The sequence below is a fragment of the Cavia porcellus genome, unplaced genomic scaffold (assembly GCF_034190915.1).
Source record: "Cavia porcellus strain 051 isolate PalLab524CR breed Dunkin Hartley unplaced genomic scaffold, mCavPor4.1 scaffold_2, whole genome shotgun sequence".
Taxonomy (NCBI): Eukaryota; Metazoa; Chordata; class Mammalia; order Rodentia; family Caviidae; genus Cavia; species Cavia porcellus.
In genome coordinates this window covers 129,065,559-129,087,728 of record NW_026947485.1, presented here as the reverse complement: position 1 = coordinate 129,087,728, position 22,170 = coordinate 129,065,559, and the positions used below count along the sequence as shown (strand labels likewise).

General features: G+C 34.4%; 1 protein-coding gene and 1 long non-coding RNA gene across 11 annotated transcripts in view; both read left to right on the top strand.

Annotated features, from left to right (window-relative positions):
* Positions 1-22,170, top strand: part of Arb2a (ARB2 cotranscriptional regulator A) — a 420,978-nt gene that overhangs the window by 228,960 nt on the left and 169,848 nt on the right. For all 10 annotated transcript variants that reach the window (XM_063245345.1, XM_063245343.1, XM_063245337.1 and 7 more), the window contains one exon: positions 4,496-4,615. In XM_063245345.1, the coding sequence (XP_063101415.1) occupies positions 4,496-4,615 (120 nt within the window). The remainder of the gene's footprint in view (positions 1-4,495; positions 4,616-22,170) is intronic.
* LOC134475287 (uncharacterized) lies at positions 4,622-20,216 on the top strand. The gene is made up of 2 exons (XR_010046427.1): positions 4,622-19,076; positions 19,617-20,216. It is a non-coding gene; the product is annotated as an uncharacterized LOC134475287 (long non-coding RNA).

The following is a 22,170-nucleotide window of genomic DNA, read 5'->3' as shown; positions in this document are numbered from 1 at the left end:
AAGTAATAAGCACTAAGGAGTAATAAAATCCAAGATGTGTAAATTTTGTTGTAAAAAAGAGAGGAAAAAAAAAAAAGAAAAAGAGCTCTAACGGATATAACAGCAAGTGTGTTTGGGGGTGTTAAATAGCTGACTTTATCAATGTTTTTGGAACATTGAACACAGCTGTTTGCAGTCTCCCTGTTTGAATGTCCACCTTGTGTTCTTTGATACTGTGATTTGAGGAACTATTTTCAAGAAAATAGTGTGTAATCTACTAGCAGGTAATTTCTTACTGTTATGGTTTTTTGTTTTGTTTTGTTTTGTTTTGTTTTGTAGTTCTGTATTGCGTGTACCCTTACGCCGCTTTGGTTTGTTTTGTGTTTTTCTCTTTTTCCTCTTAAATAAAAAAAAAAAAGTACACACATGCAGGTATATATATATTTATGTGTGATATAGCAGAAATTAGTGATGTAGATATGTGCTAGTTTATAGTCAGAATGTTGTATTTAATTGTCCACATAGAAATTAATATACACAATAAATATGCTTACTCATGTATTCACAGAAATATGCAGTAAGTTACCTTGAGATTTTTAAAGTTGAGCATTATTTTAAAAAAATCTTTAAATGCATTAAATTTTCAGTTTACCTTTTCTAAACCAATTAAAAGTTTAAAGTAAATATTATAGGAGCACTCATAACTTTATAGCAACAGGTTAACTGAAGAAAGAAAATCTGTGCAATTTGGCAGTGGTTCAGAAAATATGTGAACCTGTCATTGCAAGCAGTCTCAGAGGGCGAAATGCATTACAGGAGCTAATTAACCTTAGAAAATAATTACACAAATATGCAAATGTTGTTTAGATAATTCCATGTGTTATCAGCTCAGGTAGTTCATCATAAATACAGACCTGCAGTACCTAGGTAGTGGAGTCTGGCATACTTGATAAGGCTTCCCTTACTGCTTCACTTTCGTTTGGCATTTAGCGATTAATGGTGGCAAGAGTACATGAGAAATTTCAACCTGTACTCTGAATGCAGCATAATTCCACAGTGTAAATAGTGTATGTATTTTGCTACTCACAAACTCTAATTAATGGATTTACTTCTTATCTTTAAATGTATTTTGTACATTTGCATATTCTCAAATTATACAAGTTAGCTCAAGTCATTGAAATATAAATATGCACTTTTCTGTGAAATTCATGGAGTAACCTGCAGAACAGATTTAGTTTGTTTGCATTTCTGTAATTTCAGTGTATTACAAAGTCTTTCTTATTGAAATTTGTTTAGTCTCAAAATACATTGTTGGCAATTTATCCACTCTGGATTATGGTTTATAAATATATAATAATTGTGGACACAGTGTCGGCTGCAGGTTGGAATGTCCAGATTTGCCTTTGTATATCAACACTTCTTTTATAGTGTTAAATTTGTAGTTCATAAAACTATTCAGACATTTATATTTGTCTTGTTTGCTTTTCCTTCATTGCTGAGACAAAATACTTGATGCTCAAAATGAAGGAAAGAAAGATTTTGGAGGTTTTAGTTTATACTCAGCTGGCTCCAAGGCAGAGTGGTACATGGCAGAAGATAACAGTTTATGGCAGTAGAAAAGAGCAAAAGCAGCAAGAGCCAAAGGGAAGGAGCACATCCAGAAGACTCTTTCTGTCTCTTATATTGTACTGCAGACCACACACACTGGGGTATAGCACTCACACCCATAACCCCAACATTGGACCATGAATCATTGATAGACTCTAAAAGCCTGCCTCCATGACCACATGAGACTTTGGGGAGACACCCAAACACAAACTATAACAATGTTTAAAACTATTCTAAGTGGGTTATATTCCATACTTAACAATTTAAAAAGGCTGCAACTCTTTGGCAGAGTTCATTAAATCCTAAAATGATGGGGACACTATAAATTGTAAAAAGCCTCAATTTTGAAAAAAATCTTTTAAAGCAGACACATAAAAGCCAAGTTTTTATGGCTAAGATGTATCTCTTTTATCACTCATTTTTCTGAAGTGGTATTTTGAATAAAACTATTTCTTTATGCCACTAAAGAATTCATATGGCATTATGAAGTTTTTTTTAAATGATTGCAGTTCATTATTCCTGTCAGTTTTGTTTTAAATGCAGTACTGTCCTTACTTTACCTTGCTTTGTGCCAATAAACTAGTAATCTCAGGCCAGTGCACTATAGGTAGTCTTCAAATTTATTGTAATTTTTCTGCTTTTCAGTTACCATCAAGTTTTTAGCTATCATTTCAGACTCTAAACTTGTTTGAAATAACCCTTCTCATTTGCTGCTGGTAAATGTACAATAGGCTCAGACCAGATCCTACAATTTTTTAGATATGGAGTGATAAAGATGGTCTTTCCTGCTAAGATATTGATTCCCCCAAGAAGCCATCAAAAAACACTACGTTGTATTTTTTTACTTTTTTGTTCTTAAAGCTTTTATTACAAAAGGCAATGTCCTTTGTAGAAATCTAGGGCAGTTCATAAAAGTGAGCAGCTAAAAAGAGACAATGCAGTGTTACCATCTAGAGGCTGCATAGCTCCTTTGAGTCGTTCTGTTTTTTCAGTTGAAATGTTTTTTTTTTTTTTGGTGGGGGGGATGCATGGTGGTGTGCACCTGTTGTCTCAGCACTCTGGAGAGGCCGAGGCAGGAAAATTACAAGTTTGAGCCCAGCCTGGGCAAGTTAGTGATGTCCTATCTCAAAACAAAAAATGGACTGGGGATGCCTGGTAGAAAAAAGAAAGGGCAGGATGGGAAGAGAGCGAGAAAGAAATAGAGAAAGAAGTCGTTTAAAGGTATTTTACTTAGTGAAAATTTTGCTACCTATAAAATCAGCCAAGGTACATATATGACATTATAAACTCATTGAGTAACTGCATACTATTTCCTTAGAAAAACCGTAATGTATTTAAATATTTGTATACATTATTGCATACTTAAGCTTTATCCAAATTTTTGCTCCTGTAAATGAGATAGTGATGAACATCTTTGAACATCGATCTTTTGCCATATTCCAGTTTAGTAGAAACTAAATTTATGAAATGAAGATTAAATACTCCTACATCATGTTTTTTGAAATCCACTTGCTATTTTGTCCTCATTGTTATTGCCAGTAGTGCCAACGTCATTAATCATTTATTGTGCGCCTGTAGGATGCTTTGTTTTATTTATACTTTGAATCCAAAAGGAAATGTATTTTTAAGTTACTTACATTCTAAGCAGGAGAAAAGAATTATCAGATTAAAGAAAGAAGATGAAAAAATACAATGAAATGGTACAGGATTCAATTTAAACTACTGTGACTGATGGGAGAGCTGACAGGTAACCTTGAACCAACACTATTTTGAGTAGTTTTGACAGGGCAATAATAATACAGGTAAATAATTTTAAGTACCTTTCATATAGTTCTTATAAAACCCTTTTCATTTCTGCATGTGATTTTGACTTTCCATTAACTTTCCATTTCCTAGAAAACCTGTTGCTATGGTGTTTTAGGTTAGGTTTTCCCAATTAACAGAGAAAAGTCTTCAGCATAATAGACATTCAGGAGCAATCGCTGAATAGTTTGTGGTAAGATTTTTAGGGTAGAAATGGGAGTCAGGTTGGTTGTCTTAATATCCATGACAGTCTTAGGAAATCAGTCTTTTAGAATATTGAAGGGTCTAAGAAATAATTATACAAAGAGTTTCATAATCTATTGAGTTCTTACTGGGTTTATTTTTATTAGCATTATTTAGCTTTTTTATTTGATTGTTTTTGGCTTTGTTTTCCACATTATCTTGGTTTTTGTTTTAACTACATGCATCACCAGTGGATATACAGCAAAATGAAGTCCTGTTGGAATTTTAAGTTGTATACATACCTACAGTGCACACTCATACACAAGCACACACATACAGGTTTATCAGGGCTTAGTAAGTTAGGAGAAATGTAGAAGCCTCTAGATTTATATATGTAGGCTTTTTCCAGTTTTAGAAGTGAAATATATATGGGAAATGCTTTCAGAAAAAAAGTATATGTGTTTTAATAAATTCGATAGAAAATATCCATTATTCATTTTGTCCATATTTTCAGCTTACAGTGGCACTTAAAATCTTATAAATCAAACCACTTACGTGTGCGTGTAATATAAATATCTTCAGTTATAAATAAAAATGTAATTGTTAGTATTGCATTATTTTATAAGATAAAATTATAATGCCCTTCTATATATTTTTATCACTTAAATATTTTAATACCTATATTCTTTCCCTTAAAAATTTTTTATTTAAAATTTTTTTCAGATTATAGTAGCAATTAAGCTTAATTTATTAAAACTCAGTATTCTCTAATTTAAATTTTCAGTACGGTTCTTTTATTATTTTGAATTAATGATTACCATCTTATTTCTTATGCTATATTTACAAACATATAATGTAATTGTTGATCACTGTGATAACGATTAGATAAGTCTGTACTATAGGATATCTATTTTCTTTGTAGGAAAATGGCTCTCCCGAAGAGCATGCAGTGTATGTTTGGGACCACTTCATAGCCCAGTCCGCAGCTGAGAATGTATTTTTTGTGGCTCACAGCTATGGAGGACTTGCTTTTGTTGAACTGGTAAGCGTAAAATTAATTTGTTTTAATTATCAATCTCTTTACAGTATATATGCTCTATTTCCTTTGTCTTGATACTTTTTTTTTGTAAAGAATACAAATAAAATATTTTGAACAGATGATTTGTGATATTTAAAAAGAATATACAATTTATTTTAGCATGACAAAGCTTTAAAATCATTACCAGAAATCTTTCCCCTGTTTCATATTTTTACATACTTTCAAAGTTTCTATATGTTAGTCCCAATTTCTGTACATATCATATTCTGTGTATCTAACAGAAACCTGTTACCTATAAAATTCCCAAGAGACCTTTTGACTATTTGCTTACTATTTAGTACTTGGTATTTGATCAGAATTGACAAAATTATTATTAAAACTGTAAGAAAGTTTCTGTTAATGTTTGTAACTTAAATGCATTTATTAGTCATAACAATTTGTATTTCAAAATAACCCAATTCTTAGATTTAAGATTGTGTGTACATAATGGAAAAATTACAAAACTTTTTGAATTTTTGTCTGTATTAAGTACAATACTAAAAGTAGCACAATCTTGTGCCACTTTGGTTAATGGAATATAAGCTACTCTAAAAAAGTATTAATGAAATTTTTGTACCTCGATGTTCATATTCTCTTTTGTCACAAAAAGGTACTCTTGCTATAAAAAATGATTCACTTGATAAAGGTGCATTTAATAATTTTAAATTATAGTAGATACTCGTGGTAAGCACAACATTGATTGTCTAATGTTTGTAGATATTTTTGTTTGTCATGGATATTAAATATATTTACACAACCTTTTCAATTGCCCTATACTTTATTGCTTAACACATGATTTAGACATAAAGCCAGTGTTGACACTTGGCACCTGAAAATACTTTAAGTGTCCAAAATCTACAAATGCTTATGCTATTGTAAGATCAATAAATAAGTTAAATCTTTTTTTCTTACATTGATTTCAGCCAGGAGGGTTACTTTAATTTTACTAAATTTGTTTGTTGTATATATATAAAACATCTGAAGCTAGATCTTTAACACATTGATATGATGTACTGCTAAAAACATAAATCTTTCAAATAATTCCTTTCAACCTTACAGATTTATAACTATACAATATAGACTAAATAGCATATTTTTTCCTTGTAAGCCACTCAATTACTTAAAACGTGAACTTTCTTGAATTGTACACCGACTTAAAGTGTGTTTGAAGACCCATAACACTAATTGAACTTCAGATTCCTATAAAACATTTTTTTTAAACTTTAAGGAAATGCATAAAAGCATTGTGTATGAATTTTGCAATTTAAGTACATTTCAAACCATTTTTCAGATGAACTTAAGATGCCGGGGCTGACAGATGACCAGGGTGTCAGTCTTGTTTTGCCTATCCTCCTTGTCACACACTGGTGGATATTTCTCCACTTTTGTTCCACTTTAATATAAAGCACACAGATGTTTCAGAACAAGACTTGACTTCTGACCTTGAGGCTATTAGGGTCAGGGTCCTCAGGGCCTGTGAAATTATCACAAGCTGAGCTAAAGTTTTTCTCCATCGCAGGAAGTAACCAGTAAGTAAGAAGTTAAAAAGGAGCTTTGTCAGAAAGACAAGATGGTCTCAGTGAGGGTCAGCTTCTGTAGTCTGCTATCTCTGCAGGAGACGCATGCATGGGAGGAGGAATATAATATAACCACTGGCACATCACATATCTGTCAAGCAACACCGGGGCTGAGAAGTCTATTTAATGTCATATACCTTGTTTAGGTTCGAAAACATTAACGGTGATTAACTCAGCTTAGTATATTTGCTACTTTTTATGAAATAACTGATTAGGATATGTAATGGGGCATACAGATGGTGATAAATGAAGGAAGCAGGGTTCCTGAGCTAGAAACATAGATTCCTCTCAGCAAATAACATTGTACACTGATGAGTTTTACATTGATTTTTGACAACTTCTATTTAAATTCACCGTGTCTCAGTTTCACAGGGCTTTTTAAGAGAGTGATGCTAAAGAGAATACAAACAGAAGTGTTTTTAAACGTTTTGCTTTGCCTTTAAGTAATATTCTTTTGTATTCTCACTGATCTGTGTTCATATATAAAATTTGTACGTATATATATATATATATATATATTTTTTTTTTTTTTTTTTTTTTTTTTAGTATATGTGCTGCCAAAGAGAGCACATTTCACGGATACTCTTCAGGGAAAAGTCATGCTGTTTAAAATGTTGGCAAATATTTATTCACAGATTTCTAAAACACAGTGTACATGAAAGTTGTTTACATGAATTCCAAACTTTAATATTAGCTTTACAAGAACATGAATTGTAAGCAATATATAAAACTTAAATTATGGCTTAAGTTTTTATCTCAATAGTGCATTGTATACATCATGCATTAAATGCTTTGGATTTAAGACATATTTACATTTTTTAAATTGTCCTAAAATTTAGTCTTAAGTAACTGTGAACACACACACACACACACACACACACACACACACACACACACACACACTGAGAAGAATACTAGTTTGTAATGTCATGTTAAATGCATGGGAATTGTTCCTAAGCCACCACTATACAAGTTCACTTTCTTCAGTCATGAATGTCAAGAAAATTCATTTTAGATGTAAAATAAATTACAAGTACAGTTCTACCAATAAATAAAATTAGTTACAGTATTTACTGTTTAAAAAAAGGTACTAGGCAGGATCTAAAATTAAATATGTCGATCACTGATTTAAAACTGGGTATAGATACACTTTAAAATTAAATGTGCTGCTAATAGATATCTGAAGATAAATTACACTGAAATTTAGAGCATACAAATTCCATAGAGATTTCATAATTTTTTAATTATGTCTTTGAAAACTAAGAACAAAATTTATGATTATATTCTATCTTAAAGTGTTGAATTTCTCCCCAAGAATGTATTACTGTCAAAGATTTATTTTCTAAAGTAGTGTTCATTTTATGATAGTAAACCTTAGAACTTGACCAAGTCTAGCCTTGTAAAAATAGTGTACATTATACTGTAGTAATGAGAAAACGATAGTAAAAATATTTTTTTCTCTGCTTTTGCTTTCACTGTACCGCAGCAATTCAGATTTTCAATTCCCTAACCTTTTCCTAGTAAAAGTAAATGTTGATAAGATAGTTCCTCTTTGTTCTAGCAGTCATGAACACAAAAATAAAAAAAAAACTATCTTATGGGTTGATAAAGCAGTTTTGAAAGTGATATATTTTACTTTGCTGTCTTTTCTGTACATTTAAAGTATTTGCTAATCTATAAAGTTAGTTATTAAAACCTTAATTTTCTATTAAAGCTTTTCTACATGATAGAATTAGAAATCATTTATCAAGTACATAGGGAAAGATCTACAAATAACATAGCTCACTTTTACTTTATGTTGTTAAGAACTTAGGATCTTTTTCTTTTGTTAAATTAGTTATCATTATAAAACTGTGCAGTTTTAAGTTGAGTCATCATCTCCTCTCCATCCACTTAGATGAAGTGATTTCATTGCTTCCATTGTTTGCCATTTTGGAGTGCTTTGTTTTTGTCTTTCCAGGTGATGATCAGTTTGGCAAAACTAAGAAACCTTTAAATTTTCTTTGACTTGGAAATGAGCTGGCTCTACTTGTCAGTGCCTGGTTACTAATTTTGCCTCACCTTACCCTCCTGTTTGCAGCCACTCAGTTTGCATTCAACTTCATTCAGTAGCCAGGACAGTGGCTCACATTTTATGGAACATTAAATATTTTAATAAATAACATTCCATCAGTTTACTGAATATTCCCAGCTGATATAAAATTAGTGTCTTTCTGGTTACTTGTATTCCCTTTTCCATGTTATTAGTGGTATATTAATAGCCACCATTAAAAACACCACTTAGAAATGTGTGAAAACAGCTCCTTTTGAAAGCATCTCTACTCACTTTTGATTTTGGTTTCTCCATGCTTGTCAGCGCTTGATTGGCACCTCACTTGCATGTGAATTAAGGAATGAAGGGAACTCTATTTTCCTGCCATTGTTCCATGCTGGGCTCCCTGGCCTCCAGGCAGTCTAAGCTACCCTTGAGCAGCTGATGGAGCACTAGTTTTTGGAGGTAGCTATGCAAGGACACGAGACCTCAGTTTACTCTCAGTAGGTCTTTTTAAATTGCATACAACATGATTTAGATTTACACTGAAGTATAAGTGGGGTGGAGCTTAGGTCTAGTTTTTACCTCTAGTGACATAGACTGTGATCTTAAAGAGGCATCAGTGCATTTTTCTTGAAATAACAAAGTAAATATCTGCTAAGTATGATCAGTGGACTGCTGGCAATCAAGAATTGAGGAGACATAAAATAAGGAACAATAAACCAAAGAAAAACTGAGCCATAATTGGTAGCAAAATAATGCAGGTTGAAAATACTTTTAGAAATGTACTTTAATCAAAGTAACTCAGTTTTAACTTTTAATTTCTAATAAAACTACAAGATACAACATAAACTCATCTTGTTTTAAAGTTGTTTTTTTATCTCTGACTTTACTTGCCCAAATGATCTAGAAACAACTTGAACATAGTGTACTACTGTCCTCACATTTGAGAACACCAGCTGTTACAACATGAGTAGTCTTAAATGTCTATACAGTTAGTTTACCAATGTAGAGTTTAAGCCTTAATGATATCTTTTTTTACCAATAAATTATTGTCTCTGATTTTCACTTAAATATTGACTGGTTTGAGACTTCTATGGGATCAATTCTTTCACATTAGATGGTGTTATCTTTTTGTCCTAATGATTATTGACTCTTCCTTCTCACTCTTCCCTTTGACTGAAAGAAATGCTTCCCTGTAACTCATTCTTCTAAGTATGATCTTTTTAATAAAAGAAGAATTTTTAAACTAAATTAAATCTTAAAAGTGTTCTCTGGCAACCTATGGAATAAAGCCAGAAGACATTCTGTTTCACCCCACCCATGAGCTTACATCGCCTCTGACTTAGTAATGAACGTACTTTCAGTATTTAAGATGTAATTTCCATATTTATTGATATATAACTGAGATCTATTGAGCTTTATTGAGATATTTATATGGCATAATATTCATCTTTTAAAGTGTACAAATCAATGATTTTAGGATATCCGTGGAATCGTACAACTATCACCAACATTTAAATTTAGATGATGCTCCCAAGTTTGTGTGTACTAGATTTTACAACAAGAGTAGTCTTAAAAATATGTATCTTAGGGTTGAGAATGTAGCTCAGAGGTAGAGCACTTGCCTAACATATACAAGGTTCATTTCCCAGCACACTCGCGCACACACACACAAATCTGCCTGTGGCATTTGGTTTTGTTAGTTGAATTAATTTTGGGGGATTGTGTGAGGTTGGGTCCAGTTATGTATATTCAGTTGTCCCAGCACCATTCATTCAAAAGATTATTCTTTACCCTTTAGTTTGCTTTAGCACCTTTGTCAAAATAACTGAACATAAATGTAAGAGTTTGCTTCTGAGCTGTATACTGTTGATATAAATTCTGTACTATTGCTATATATGCTTAGTAGCACACTGACTTGCTAATTGTACCTTGGTACTGAGTCTAGAGATAGCGAGTTCTCCAACTTTGTTCTTTTTCTGGTTTGCTTTGACTATTCAGCATCCTTTGCATTTCCAAATGAAATTTACAAACAATTTACTGACTTTGTAAAAAGCAGAAGAAACGATGATTTTGACTGGGAGTAATTTATCTGTAAAACAATTGCTATCTTGATAATACAAAGATATCCAGTCCATGAACGTGGATTATCTTTCCATTTATTTAGTTCTTTTAAACAAATTTTGTTTTCAATATACAAATTTTACTGTTCTCTTGTTAAATTTATTCCTGAATTGTTTCTCTTTTTGTTGTATTGTCAGTGAAATTGTTTCCAAGATTATTCATTAGTGGTATACAGAGAAATGTTTAATCTTTATATATTAGCCTTGTATCCCGTTACCTGTCATTTATTAGTTCATGGTTTTATTTGTGAATTCCATAGGATTTGCTGTGTGTAAGACTATCATTTGTGAGTATAGGCACTTTTTATTTTTTCCCTTTTCAATTTGGATGCATTTTACTTATTTTGATGATTTTTATTTGTTCACTCCATTGCCTTGACTCCTAAAAGCTCCAGTAAAGATTGAATAAAAGAGACTAGAGTAGACATCGTTTTCTTCTTTGTCATTTTAAGGGAAAAGCACATGATATTTCACCAAAAAGCATAGTTATTTTTCCATATATGATAGTTCTCCTGAGAACATAGTGTGCTTTTGTGCTTATATCTTTCAATCGTATCAAGATCAGATTATTAAAAGCCTGTAAAATGGAGAAAAAAAGTCAGTAATTTTTTATAATGATCATATTGTAGACTAAATGATCCATGCTGTATCACTGGAATTACCTTCAGAAAAGGCTTTTTCATTGTCCACGGAAGCAAACTACTTCCATCCTTTATGCCCTCCCTGCATTTGTACAGCTGAGAAATTGGCCTCTGTCTCTTTGTTCAACAGAACTAAGTTTCTTTGTTCAAGAAACTAAGGAGCTTGGCAAAATTAGCATACTGTATATTAAGGAAAACTCAGAGAGTGAAATACTACTTTTTAAAATTTAAATCATTAAAAATTTTTTTCTTTGATTTTATGAAAGATTTCGAGGAGAGATTTTGGACTTTACTACAGACATGAGAATGTGATTAAGGTTTTAAAGTCTTTTATAAAAACTACGAAAAATATTTTAACTCATAAAGAGGCTGCTTTTACTGCTGTTATGGCTTTATGAGTATTACTTATAAGCTCTCTTCTTTTTAGATTACACATTGCCATCTTAAAAATAGTTGTTCAGGTTACAAAATTAAAGCACACAAAGTGGACATTCAAACAGTGAGAGTGCAAACAGTGGTGTTCAGTAATCCAACAAAAACGTAGTAATATGGTTATCTGTCTTATACACTTAAACATACATGTAATGGTTTCCTTTAAAGCAGTTTCTTTTCCTTTCTTTTTTACAATAACAATTGCACATTTTGGGTTTTATTCCTCCCACAGTTCTTATTACTGTCTTTTTTTTGGAAGAAAATAAAAACAAATGTGACAAAACAAAACAGAGCCAGTCAAAACAAAGGATGGACACAATACATGATGTAAAAACAGAATACAAGGTGATCAACAATGGTTACCATAATGCCTCTTGCTACCTTAAAAAGAATTGCCTTTATCATCAGGGTAATAAAATTGAACAAAACAGTACAGAACAAAACCAATAAAACCGAAACATTGAGACATTACAGGACTTCAAAAGAAGATAATAGTCAAACCAGAATGGGCATCATAGTGAATCTTACTGTCTTCAAAGTAGTTGCCTATATCCTCAAACTTGATACTATCAAACAAAACAGAATAGAGTAAAATCAGTCAAAACAAGATGATGAGAGTAATACAGGGTTTCAAATCAAGTTAATAGGAAATCAAAAAAGTTACTATAATATATGCTGCTTTTTAAATTTTTTTCCTTAATTAAAACATTTTTTTTTTTAAAAAGGAGATTGAGATAAAAGAGGACATAACTACATAACAACACAAGTCAGGACAGAACAATTTAAGCAACATAGGGTGTTTTACCACAAGATAAACTGACATAATAGTAGTTACCATAGTGTCTCTTTTCTTGAAATATTTGAGTATTACATCATATACTATAGCATCAAACATATCAAGACAGTATGAAACCATTCAAGAGAATAGAAGTATTACAGGGTATTTAGAACCAACTAACAGAAAACAAACAAAGGTTTCTATATTATCTCCTTGCCTATAAAAATTTTTATTTATACTATCACTTATAATAAAACCCAATAAGATACAACATGATAAAAGCAAGGGAGACAGAAGAACAATAACTTGATGGGACCTGAAAACAATATGGTATTACATCAGCACTAGCTACTATGATGTCTTGTTTTCTTCAAAATAGCTGTTCATACCATCACAGACAATAAAATCAAACAACTCAGAATAAAACCATTCCAATTAATGAGTGAAAACATTATAAGGCTTCAAAGCAATATAATGGGGAATCATGATTACCACATACTTTTATGTGTTCTTATCATGTCTTACACTAGGGAAACTATTCGGTGTTTATATATGTGAGTTTGATTTGTTTCACTTATGAGTATGGTCTGCACCCATTTATTTATAAATATCTCAATGTGATCCTTCTTTATAACTGAGTAGTACTCCATCATATAAAAACGCCACAACTTTTTTATCCATTCCTCAGTTAATGGACACTTAGGTTGTTTCCAAGATCTGGCTATTACAAATTGTGCTGCTATAAACATGGGTGCACATAAATCACTGTGGTATGATGCTTTAAGTTCTTCTGGGAATATGCCCAAAAGTGGGATAGCTGGAACAAATGGGACTTCCAATCCCAGCTTTTTGAGAAATCTCCAGACTGACCCCCACAATGGTTGCACCAGTGTACACTCCCATCAACAGTGCAGGAGAGTTCCTTTTTCCCCACAGCCTCTCCAGCATTTGTTGTTGTTGGTTTTCTTGATCCTGGCCATTCTTTCAGGAGTGAGATGAAATCTCCGTGTTGTTTTAATTTGCATTTCTCTAATGAGTAATGATGATGAACATTTTTTCATGTATTTCTTTGCCATTTGTATGTCTTCATCTGAGAATTGTGTATTCATCTCAGATGCCCATTTTTGGATTCACTCTAGGGGTCTGATTTTTTTTTTAATTCTTTATATGTTTTAGACAGAAGTCCTTTGTCTGAGGGACAGTTCACTAACATTTTTTTCCCAGTTTGTGGGTTTTCTTTTCACTATGCTGGAGATTTCTTTTGACATGCAGAAACTTTTTAATAAGAGGTGATCCCAGTTATTGATTCTGGGAAGTATTTCCCATGTGGTTTGATTCCTGTTCAAGAATTCTCTACCTACTCCTATGTCTTCAAGGTTTTTACCCAATTTGTCTTCCAATAGATTTAGTGTTTCTGTTTTAATATTTAGATCTTTGATCCATTCAGATTTTAATTTAGTACATGATAATAGGTATGGGTCTAGTTTTAGTTTTCGGCATATGGAGAGCCAGTTTTTCCAACACCATTTATTAAAGAGACTGTTGTTCTTCCAGTGAACCTGTTTGGCCCCTTTATCAAAGAGAGGGTGGTTGAGTGTGTTTGTAATTGTGGTTGTATCTTCTAATCTATTCCATTGACCTTCGGTTCTGTTTTGATTCCAGTACCATTTTGATTTTACTATGGTTGCTTTGTAGTATAACTTCAAGTCAGGGATTGTAATGCCTCCTGCCTTGCCGTTGCTGCTTAGAACTGTCTTTGCCATTCTAGGTCTCTTCTTGTTCCAGATGAATTTTAGGAGTGATTTGTCTAGATCTATGAAGTATGTTGATGGTATTTTCATTGGCATTGCACTGAATCTGTATAACAGTTTTGGGAGAATGGCCATTTTCACAATATTTATTCTTCCTATTCATGAGCAAGCATGTCTTTCCAGTTTCTGAGATCCTCTTCAATTTCTTTGTTCAGTGTATTATAATGTATAGGTCTTTCCTGTGTAGGTCTTTCACTTCTTTCATGAGAGTAATTCCTAAATGTTTCATTTTTTGGGTTGCTAGTGTGAAGGTTGTGGCTTCTCTTATTTGTCTGTCAGTGATTTTGTTGATAGTGTATAGGAATGCTATTATTTTTTCAGTATTGATTTTGTATCCAGCTACATTGCTGAATTTATTTATTATTTCTAAGAGTCTTTCAATGGAGTTTTGGGGGTCTTGTATGTAGAGTATCATGTCATCTGCAAATAATGATAATCTTAATTAATTAATCTTTTTCTTTTCCTATTTTTACCCCTTTTATTTCTCTCCCTTGTCTAATTGCTCTGGCTATTATTTCCAGTACTATATCAAATAGGAGCAATGATAAGGTACATCCTTGTCTTGTGTCTGATTTTAAAGTAAAAGCCTTCAAGTTTTTTCCATTTAGTGTGATACAGGCTGTTTGTTTTTCATAGATGGCTTTTATTATATTGAGGTAAAGACCATCTATTCCAATTTTCTGTAAGGTTCTTATCATAAATGAGTGTTGGACCTTATCAAAAGCTTTTCCTACATCTATAGAAATGATCATGTGATTCTTACTTTTGGCTTTATTGATATGGTGGATTACATTTATTGATTTACGTATGTTGGACCATCCCTGCATGGCTGGGATGTATCCCACATGGTCATGGTGTATAATCTTCTTGATGATTTGCTGCATCCTATTTCCCAATATTTTATTGAGGATTTTTGCATCTATGTTCAAGATTGGTCTGTAGTTCTCTTTTTTAGTTGTGTCTTTCTCAGGTTTTGGTACTAGAGTAATATTTGCTTCCAGGAATGACTTAGGAAAGATTGCTTCCCTTTCGATTTCATTGAAGAGTTTGAGGAGTATCGTCATTAAGTCTTTTTTGTACTTCTTGTAGAATTCTGCAGTGAATCCATCTGGGCCTGGGCTCTTCTTTGTAGGTAAGGACTTAATTACATTTTCAATTTCATTAATAGAAATTGGGTTATTCAGCAGTTTTACATCTTCTTGACCAAGCTTTGGTAGTTCATATGTTTCTAGGAATCTGTCCATTTCTTCTGTGTCATCAAACCTATGAGAGTAGAGGTTTTTGAAATAGGAGTCAATGATCTTCTGGATTTCTACAGAGTCTATAGTGATTTCACCTTTTTCATTCCTTGTTGCATGAACTTGAGCTTTTCCTTCCCTTTTTTAATAAGGTTGGCTAGGGGCTTATCAATTTTATTTATTCTTTCAAAGAATCAACTCCTTGATTCGTTGATTCTTTGGATTGTTTTCTTAGTCTCTATTGCATTGATTTCTGCTCTAAATTTTATAATTCCTCTCTTCTTTTGGCTTTGGGCTTTATTTGCTCTTCTTTTTCTAGTTGTTTGAGGTGTAACATCTGGTTATTTATTTGTATTCGTTCTGTTTTCCTAATGGGAACTCAGTGCAATAAATTTTCCTCTGAGGACAGCTTTCATTGCATCTCACGAATTCTGATAAGTTGTATTTGAATTTTCGTTTGCTTGTAGGTATTGTTTAATTTCTTCTTTAATTTCCCCTGTGACCCACTGATTACTCAAGAGTGTGTTATTCAGTTTCCATGTGTTTGTGGAATTTTTGCAGTATCTTTTATCGTTAATTTCTAATTTCATGGCGGTATGATCCGATAACATGCAAGGGATAATTTCAACTTTTTTGCATTTATTTAAATATGTTCTGTGAGCTAATATATGATCTGTTTTTGAGAATGACCCATGTACTGCTGAGAAGAATATTTATTCTGATGTTGTTGGATGGAGCACTCTGTATATGTCTATGAAGTCCGTTTGTTCACAGGTGTAATTCAGTTCTGTTATTTCTTTGCTGATTTCCTGTCTGGTTGATCTATCCCTTGGTATCAGTGGTGTGTTAACATCTCCTGTTATAATTGTGTTACTGCTAATTTGGTTTTCCATTTCTGTTAGTACTTGTTTTATATAACTGGGTGCTCTGGAATTTGGTGCATATATATATTTAAGATAGTTATCTCTTCCTCTTGAAGTTTTCCCCTAATTAGTATGTAGTGACCTTCTTTATCTCTTCTGATCATTATTGGTTTGAAATTCAGATTATCTGCAAACAGAATAGCTATCCCCGCTTTTTTCTGGGTTCCTGTTGCATGAAGTATTGTTTTCCATCCTTTGACTTTCAGTCTGTGAGTATCCTTTTGGGTTAGATGGGTTTCCTGTAGACAGCATATGGTTGGATTTTGTTTCTTGATCCAGTCTGCCAGTCTGTTTCTTTTAATTGGTGCATTGAGACCATTTCCATTAATGGTATAACTGTTATATGTTGGTTTATTGTTGACATGTTATGTTTCTGCTGTTGCATCTTTTTCTTTCTGTTCTGTTTAATTGTCTGCTTTGCTTAGTGTTTTTTTTTTTTCCTAAGTGTATCTAAACTGTCTTTCAGTATTCTTTGCAGGCTCGGCTTGGTGATCATGAAGTTCTTCACCTTTGTCATAGAAGTGTCTTATTTCTCCATCTATTTTGAAGGACAGTTTTTCAGGGTACATCAGTCTAGGTTGGAAATCATTTTACTTTAGGATTTGAAATACTTCACTCCATGCTCTTCTTGACTTTATTGTTTGTGCTGAGAAGTCTGCTGTAATTCTGATAGGTTTTCTGTCTTTTTTCTCTGACAGCTTTTAATATTCTATTCTTAGCTTGGATTTCTTGGATGGTGATTGTTATATGTCTGGGTGTAGTTCTATTTTGGTTATGACTATTTGGAATTCTATATGCTTCACTGATCCTGATGTTGGTTTCCCATCTCATGTTTAGGAAATTTTTAGCTATTACTTCTCCAAATATCTCCTGATATCCTTTATATTGTTCCCTTCTTTTTCATTTATCCCTATCAATCTTATGTTGCTTTTCTTTGCATCATCTTGCAGTTGTTGAATTGTTATTTCCTGATTCCTTGTTATTTTTAAAAGATCTTTCCTTTCCTGTTCACTTGCTGCAATCTTGCCTTTAAGGTCTGAAATTCTGTCTTCACTTTCATTGAGGCTCTTTTTACAACTTTCAATGGAATTTTTGATTTCCTGTATATCTCTTTGCATCTGCTTTATGTATTGTTTGTTTCTTATATTGTTCGTCCAGAGATTCCATCTTTTTGTTTAGTTCCTACAGTTTTTTAACTGTGTCTTCTTTAGATATGCTCAGCATCTCCTTCATTTCTTTCATCATTTCTTCTTTTACCTGGGAGATTATTTCTAGTTTGAATTCCTTTAAAGTTTCCTAAAATTGCTTCTTTATTTCAGTTGCTATTATGTCTGATATTTCAGGTGTATGGCATATATCTTCTTCTATGTACATACCTCCTAAGGTTTCTTGTGATGGATTGGAGGTTTGAGATTGTAATTTGATGTTTCGTTTTGTCATTTTCCTGTATTTCTGTGTTTCATGTGTTATTCCAAGGCTTTCCCAGGGTCTGTTGGAAATCCTCTTTTATGCCTTCAGCTCCTGGAACTGTGGTTGTCTAGTTCCCCAGATTGAGAGAGGGTTACTTGGAGTGGTGCAGGCCCGCTCAAGACCTGCTGAGTTGGTCCAGTGCAACAGGATGCAGCGAAATTCCCTGTCATGGGCCAAGTGAGGATCCCAAACTAGCTGGGCTCAGGGGATGGTGCGGGGGGATACTCATCCCAGGCCATCCTGTGGAACCGTTGGCGCCCACTTGCTTAGAACTCTAAGTCCGCCAAACATGGCCAGGAGCTGGGAGGCCGTTGCAGGTCCGCTCAGGATCTGCCGCACTGATCCAGTGCAACCTGAAACCACGAAATTCCCTGTCAGGGGCCAAGGGAGAGTCCCAAGCTAGCTGGGCTCAGGGGATAGTGCGGGGGGATTCACATCCCAGGCATACTGCCTCTGGAACTGTTGGCGCCTGCTTGCTTAGAACTCTAGAGTCCGCCAAAAATGACCAGGAGCTGGGAGGCTGTTGCAGGTCCGCTCAGGATCCGCCGCACTGGTCCAGTGCAACCGGAAACCAGGAAATTCCCTGTCAGGGGCCAAGGGAGATTCCCAAGCTAGCTGGGCTCAGGGGATAGTGCAGGGGAAACTCACTCCAGGCCGCCTAGCCTCTGGAACGGATGGTACCCGCTTGCTCAGAACTCCAGAATCCGCCAAGCTTGGCTGGGAGCGGGGAGGCCATTGCAGGCCTGCTCAAGACCTGCCGCACTGGTCCAGTGCAACTGGGAGCCCGAAATTCCCTGTCCAGGGCCAAGCGGGGGTCCCAAGCTAGCTGGGCTAGGGGGATGTTAAGGGAGACACTCACCCGCCCCCCCCCCCGAAACAATGATGCCAACTGGTTCAATACTCCACAGTCCGCCAAGCATGGCTGGGAGCTGAGAGACCTTTACAGGCCCACTCAGGACCTGCCGCTCTGGTCCAGTGCAACAGGATGCTGTGAAATCCCTGTCAGGGGTGGAGCAAGTATCCCAAACTAGCTGGGCTAGGGGGATGGTGCGGGGGACACTCACCCCGCTGCCTCTGGAACTGATGGCACCGCTTGCTTAGAACTCCAGAGTCCACCAAGCATGGCCGATAGCGGGGAAGCCTTTGCAGGCCTGCTCAGGACCCGCTGTGCTGGTCCAGTGCAACCAGAAGTCGCAAAATTTCCTCCTTATAAGCTCTCTTACAAGTAAAATTTCCAACCAGAGACAAACTTTTTCCTTGTTTCATTTGTTTATTTAGTTAGTCATCAAAGCAATTTAACTTCTATTCTAGATCCAATCCTTATCGAGTACTTTGCTAACAGTGCCTCAGGGGAGTGAAGTAGACTCAGACTCAAAGCAGACTGAGTCCATGTCAAGGTAAGTAACAGGTGAACAAGAATGGAAAACAGATCTAAGTGAGGTCTTGTTACCAGAGTGCAGAATGGTTCAGAGGAGCTAAGTCACTTACAGAGGGTTTCTTTGCAAGAAGCAGTAGGTAGCCAGGGGTGATGGCACTTGGCTATAATCCCAACACTCAGGAGGCTAAGGCAGGAGGATCATTGCAAGTTTAAGAGCAGCATACGGTTGACAAAGTGAGCTCAAGGCCAGCCTGAACTGTACAGTGAGACTCTGCCTCAAAAAGACAAAAAAGACAAAGATGATGAAGGAAAAGGAGAAGCAGAAAGAAGAGGAGGAGGAGGAGGAAGTGGAGGAAGAAGAGGAGGAGCAGGATAAGAAGTAAGAAGAAAAAAAGTTCATCGGTAGGTAGGTGAATAGAGAGTGGTAATGTCAGGCTTGAATCTGGAGGTATAATCCAACGGAACAGAAATCCAAGGCAGTTGGTGATAACTGAGTAAACAGAATGTAGTAATTGGTTCTCTTATTCCTCATCGTGCCTTATTTCTCACTTCATTATAGGAAAAGAAGGAAAAATGACAGAATTCAGCCCTGAGGAGAAGGATTAACAAAGTAAAAGTTAAGGCTTTATCCATTGGCCCAGGAATTGAGAAATGGAATCCTTTCCTAAGAAAGAAAGGGGCTATAAGAGAAGTAAGCATAGAAATCAGGAGCACCGTGGAGAATTCTAAATATGTAGCCTACATCAGAATGGAATGGAGTAGCCTTCTCCATCTGAAGGCCAGGTACAGTTCCAGGGCGTATCCCTGATACAGTCCTTATCAGACTTGTGTGGCCATGAGGGAGATAGAAAGGTCTTTTCTATACATGGTCACATTATAGATCTAAAACTTCTAAGGGCTCAGAGTAAAAGTTATACTCCTCTGGGAATATATAATCTTAATTTTTATACTTTAAATTTTTTAACTCTCAGTATATACCAGTTCTCTCTCACCTCATGTTTTTTCTTTATAAGTTTCAATACTTGTTGTTATTCTAATGATTGAACTCAGGCCCTCAGATGTGCTAACCATGTGCTGTATCGCTGAGCTACACTCGAACTCCTCAGTACTTTTTATTGAATGAATTAAAATCACAATAAAACTAACTGAACCACATAAATTTGACTCTGTTGAAATTGGTTTTTGGGGTTGGAATTTAACATGACTTCCTGACAAAACATGGTTTAGAAAAGTACTGATAAAGATAGCCATTTATTTAATTGTTGAATTGAACATGGCCATAATTAAAATATTAAAAGAGATGATCCCTAGCCTCAAGAAGATTACAGTCTCTCAGGGAATGTAGAGAAATAGGAAATACATTCACACTGGAAGAGTAGCTGAAAGTGGGATGACAGCCGAGAGGTTCTACTGACTTCCCCAATGTAAAGATCTCACAGTGTATCTTTTGAGAATTCAATATTAGGAAAAATTGTTTCTGCTAATGAACTAATACACTCTTTTTTTGTCAGAAAAATATAATTTACTTTTCCCTTGGTCCTCTGGAAAACCAGGGCTATCATTAGTTTTCCACCTTAGTAATTATTCTCAGCTTGTCTCTTACTCAAATATTTTTTTCTTGGAATTTCCTCAGAATTATTTTGTTAATTGGTAGAGAATAAATAACAGATCCTTCCTGATCTATCATGCTGCTTACCTCACTAGACACATAGTGAGTAGTAACAAATACTATTATTTTAAAAATAGTTGATGATCCTAGATTTTTGTTGAAATACGTTTTTCAGGACCAGATTTCAAATAATACCATGCTGGATGAAAAAGAAAGTAGGGTCTTAGTATTCATGTGAATAAAGAAGATGGACAAGAGAACACATTCGATCATTTAAGATTAAAAAAAAAAAAACAGACATTTACAAGTCAGTATCCTTGAGTGTGTAGAAGTTAGCCCTGATATTGTGCACACTTTGGATTTTTTTTATTTAAAGAAAGAAAAGAAAATTTAAAAAAAAAAAACAAGAGAAAAAAGAATAATACAGAATTAAAAAAATTAACATCATAAAATTGCTAGTTGATACATTACATATTGTCATCTTAAAAATAGTAGTTAAAGTTACAAAATCAAAGCATAAAAAGTGGCTTGACACTCAAACATTGAGAGTGAAGATCCTTCTGTTCCATGATCTAACAGAAATGTAGTAATATGGTCATCTATCTTACATACTATACATACTGTTATATCCTTTAGAGCACTTTCCTTCCCTTTCACTTTTACAATATCTATTACAGTTTTGGATCCCATTACTCTGTCAGTTTTTGTTATTTTTTACACTAGAGAGACAATGTGATATTTACTAATGTGAGTCTTATTTATTTCACTAATGAGGATATTCTCAAGTTGTCTCCATTTACCTATAAAGGCCTCAAGATCATCCTTTTTATAGTTGGTAGTATTCCATTGTATAAAAATACCACATTTTTTTCATCCACTCTGCAGGTGATGGGCATTTTGGTTGTTTCCAAGATTTAGCTATCACAAATTGTGCTGCCGTGAACATGGGTGCATGTATATCACTATGACATGACCATTTCAGTTTTTCTGGGAAAATACCCAGAAGGGCAATAGCTGGATTGAATGGAACTTCCAATCCTAGCTTTTTGAGGAATCTGCATAATGATTTCGACAGTGGTTGCACCAGGCTGCACTCCCACCAACAGTGTAGAAGTGTTCCTTTTCCCCGCAGCCTCGCCGAAATTTGTTATCCGTTGATTTCTTAATTGCAGCCATTCTCTCCTGGGTGAGATCAAATCTCAGTGCTGTTTTAATTTGCATTTCTCAAATGGCCAGTGATGGTGAACATTTTTTCGTATATTTATTTGCAGTTTTTCTGAGATTGTACACACTTTGAGAAATTTATGGAAATTGCTTAATAAATGCAGAAATTCAGTGAAAAAGATACTGAAATTTTTTACCAAAGGAAGTAGCTAATCCTAGCCCCATAGGACTTCAATTATGGTCTGTCATTAAATCGAGTAAGTTAAAAGTCTCAGACTCTCTATAAGTTAGTTTGACTATTTAAATATTTACTAGCTGACTTAGTTTGGACAACCACAGT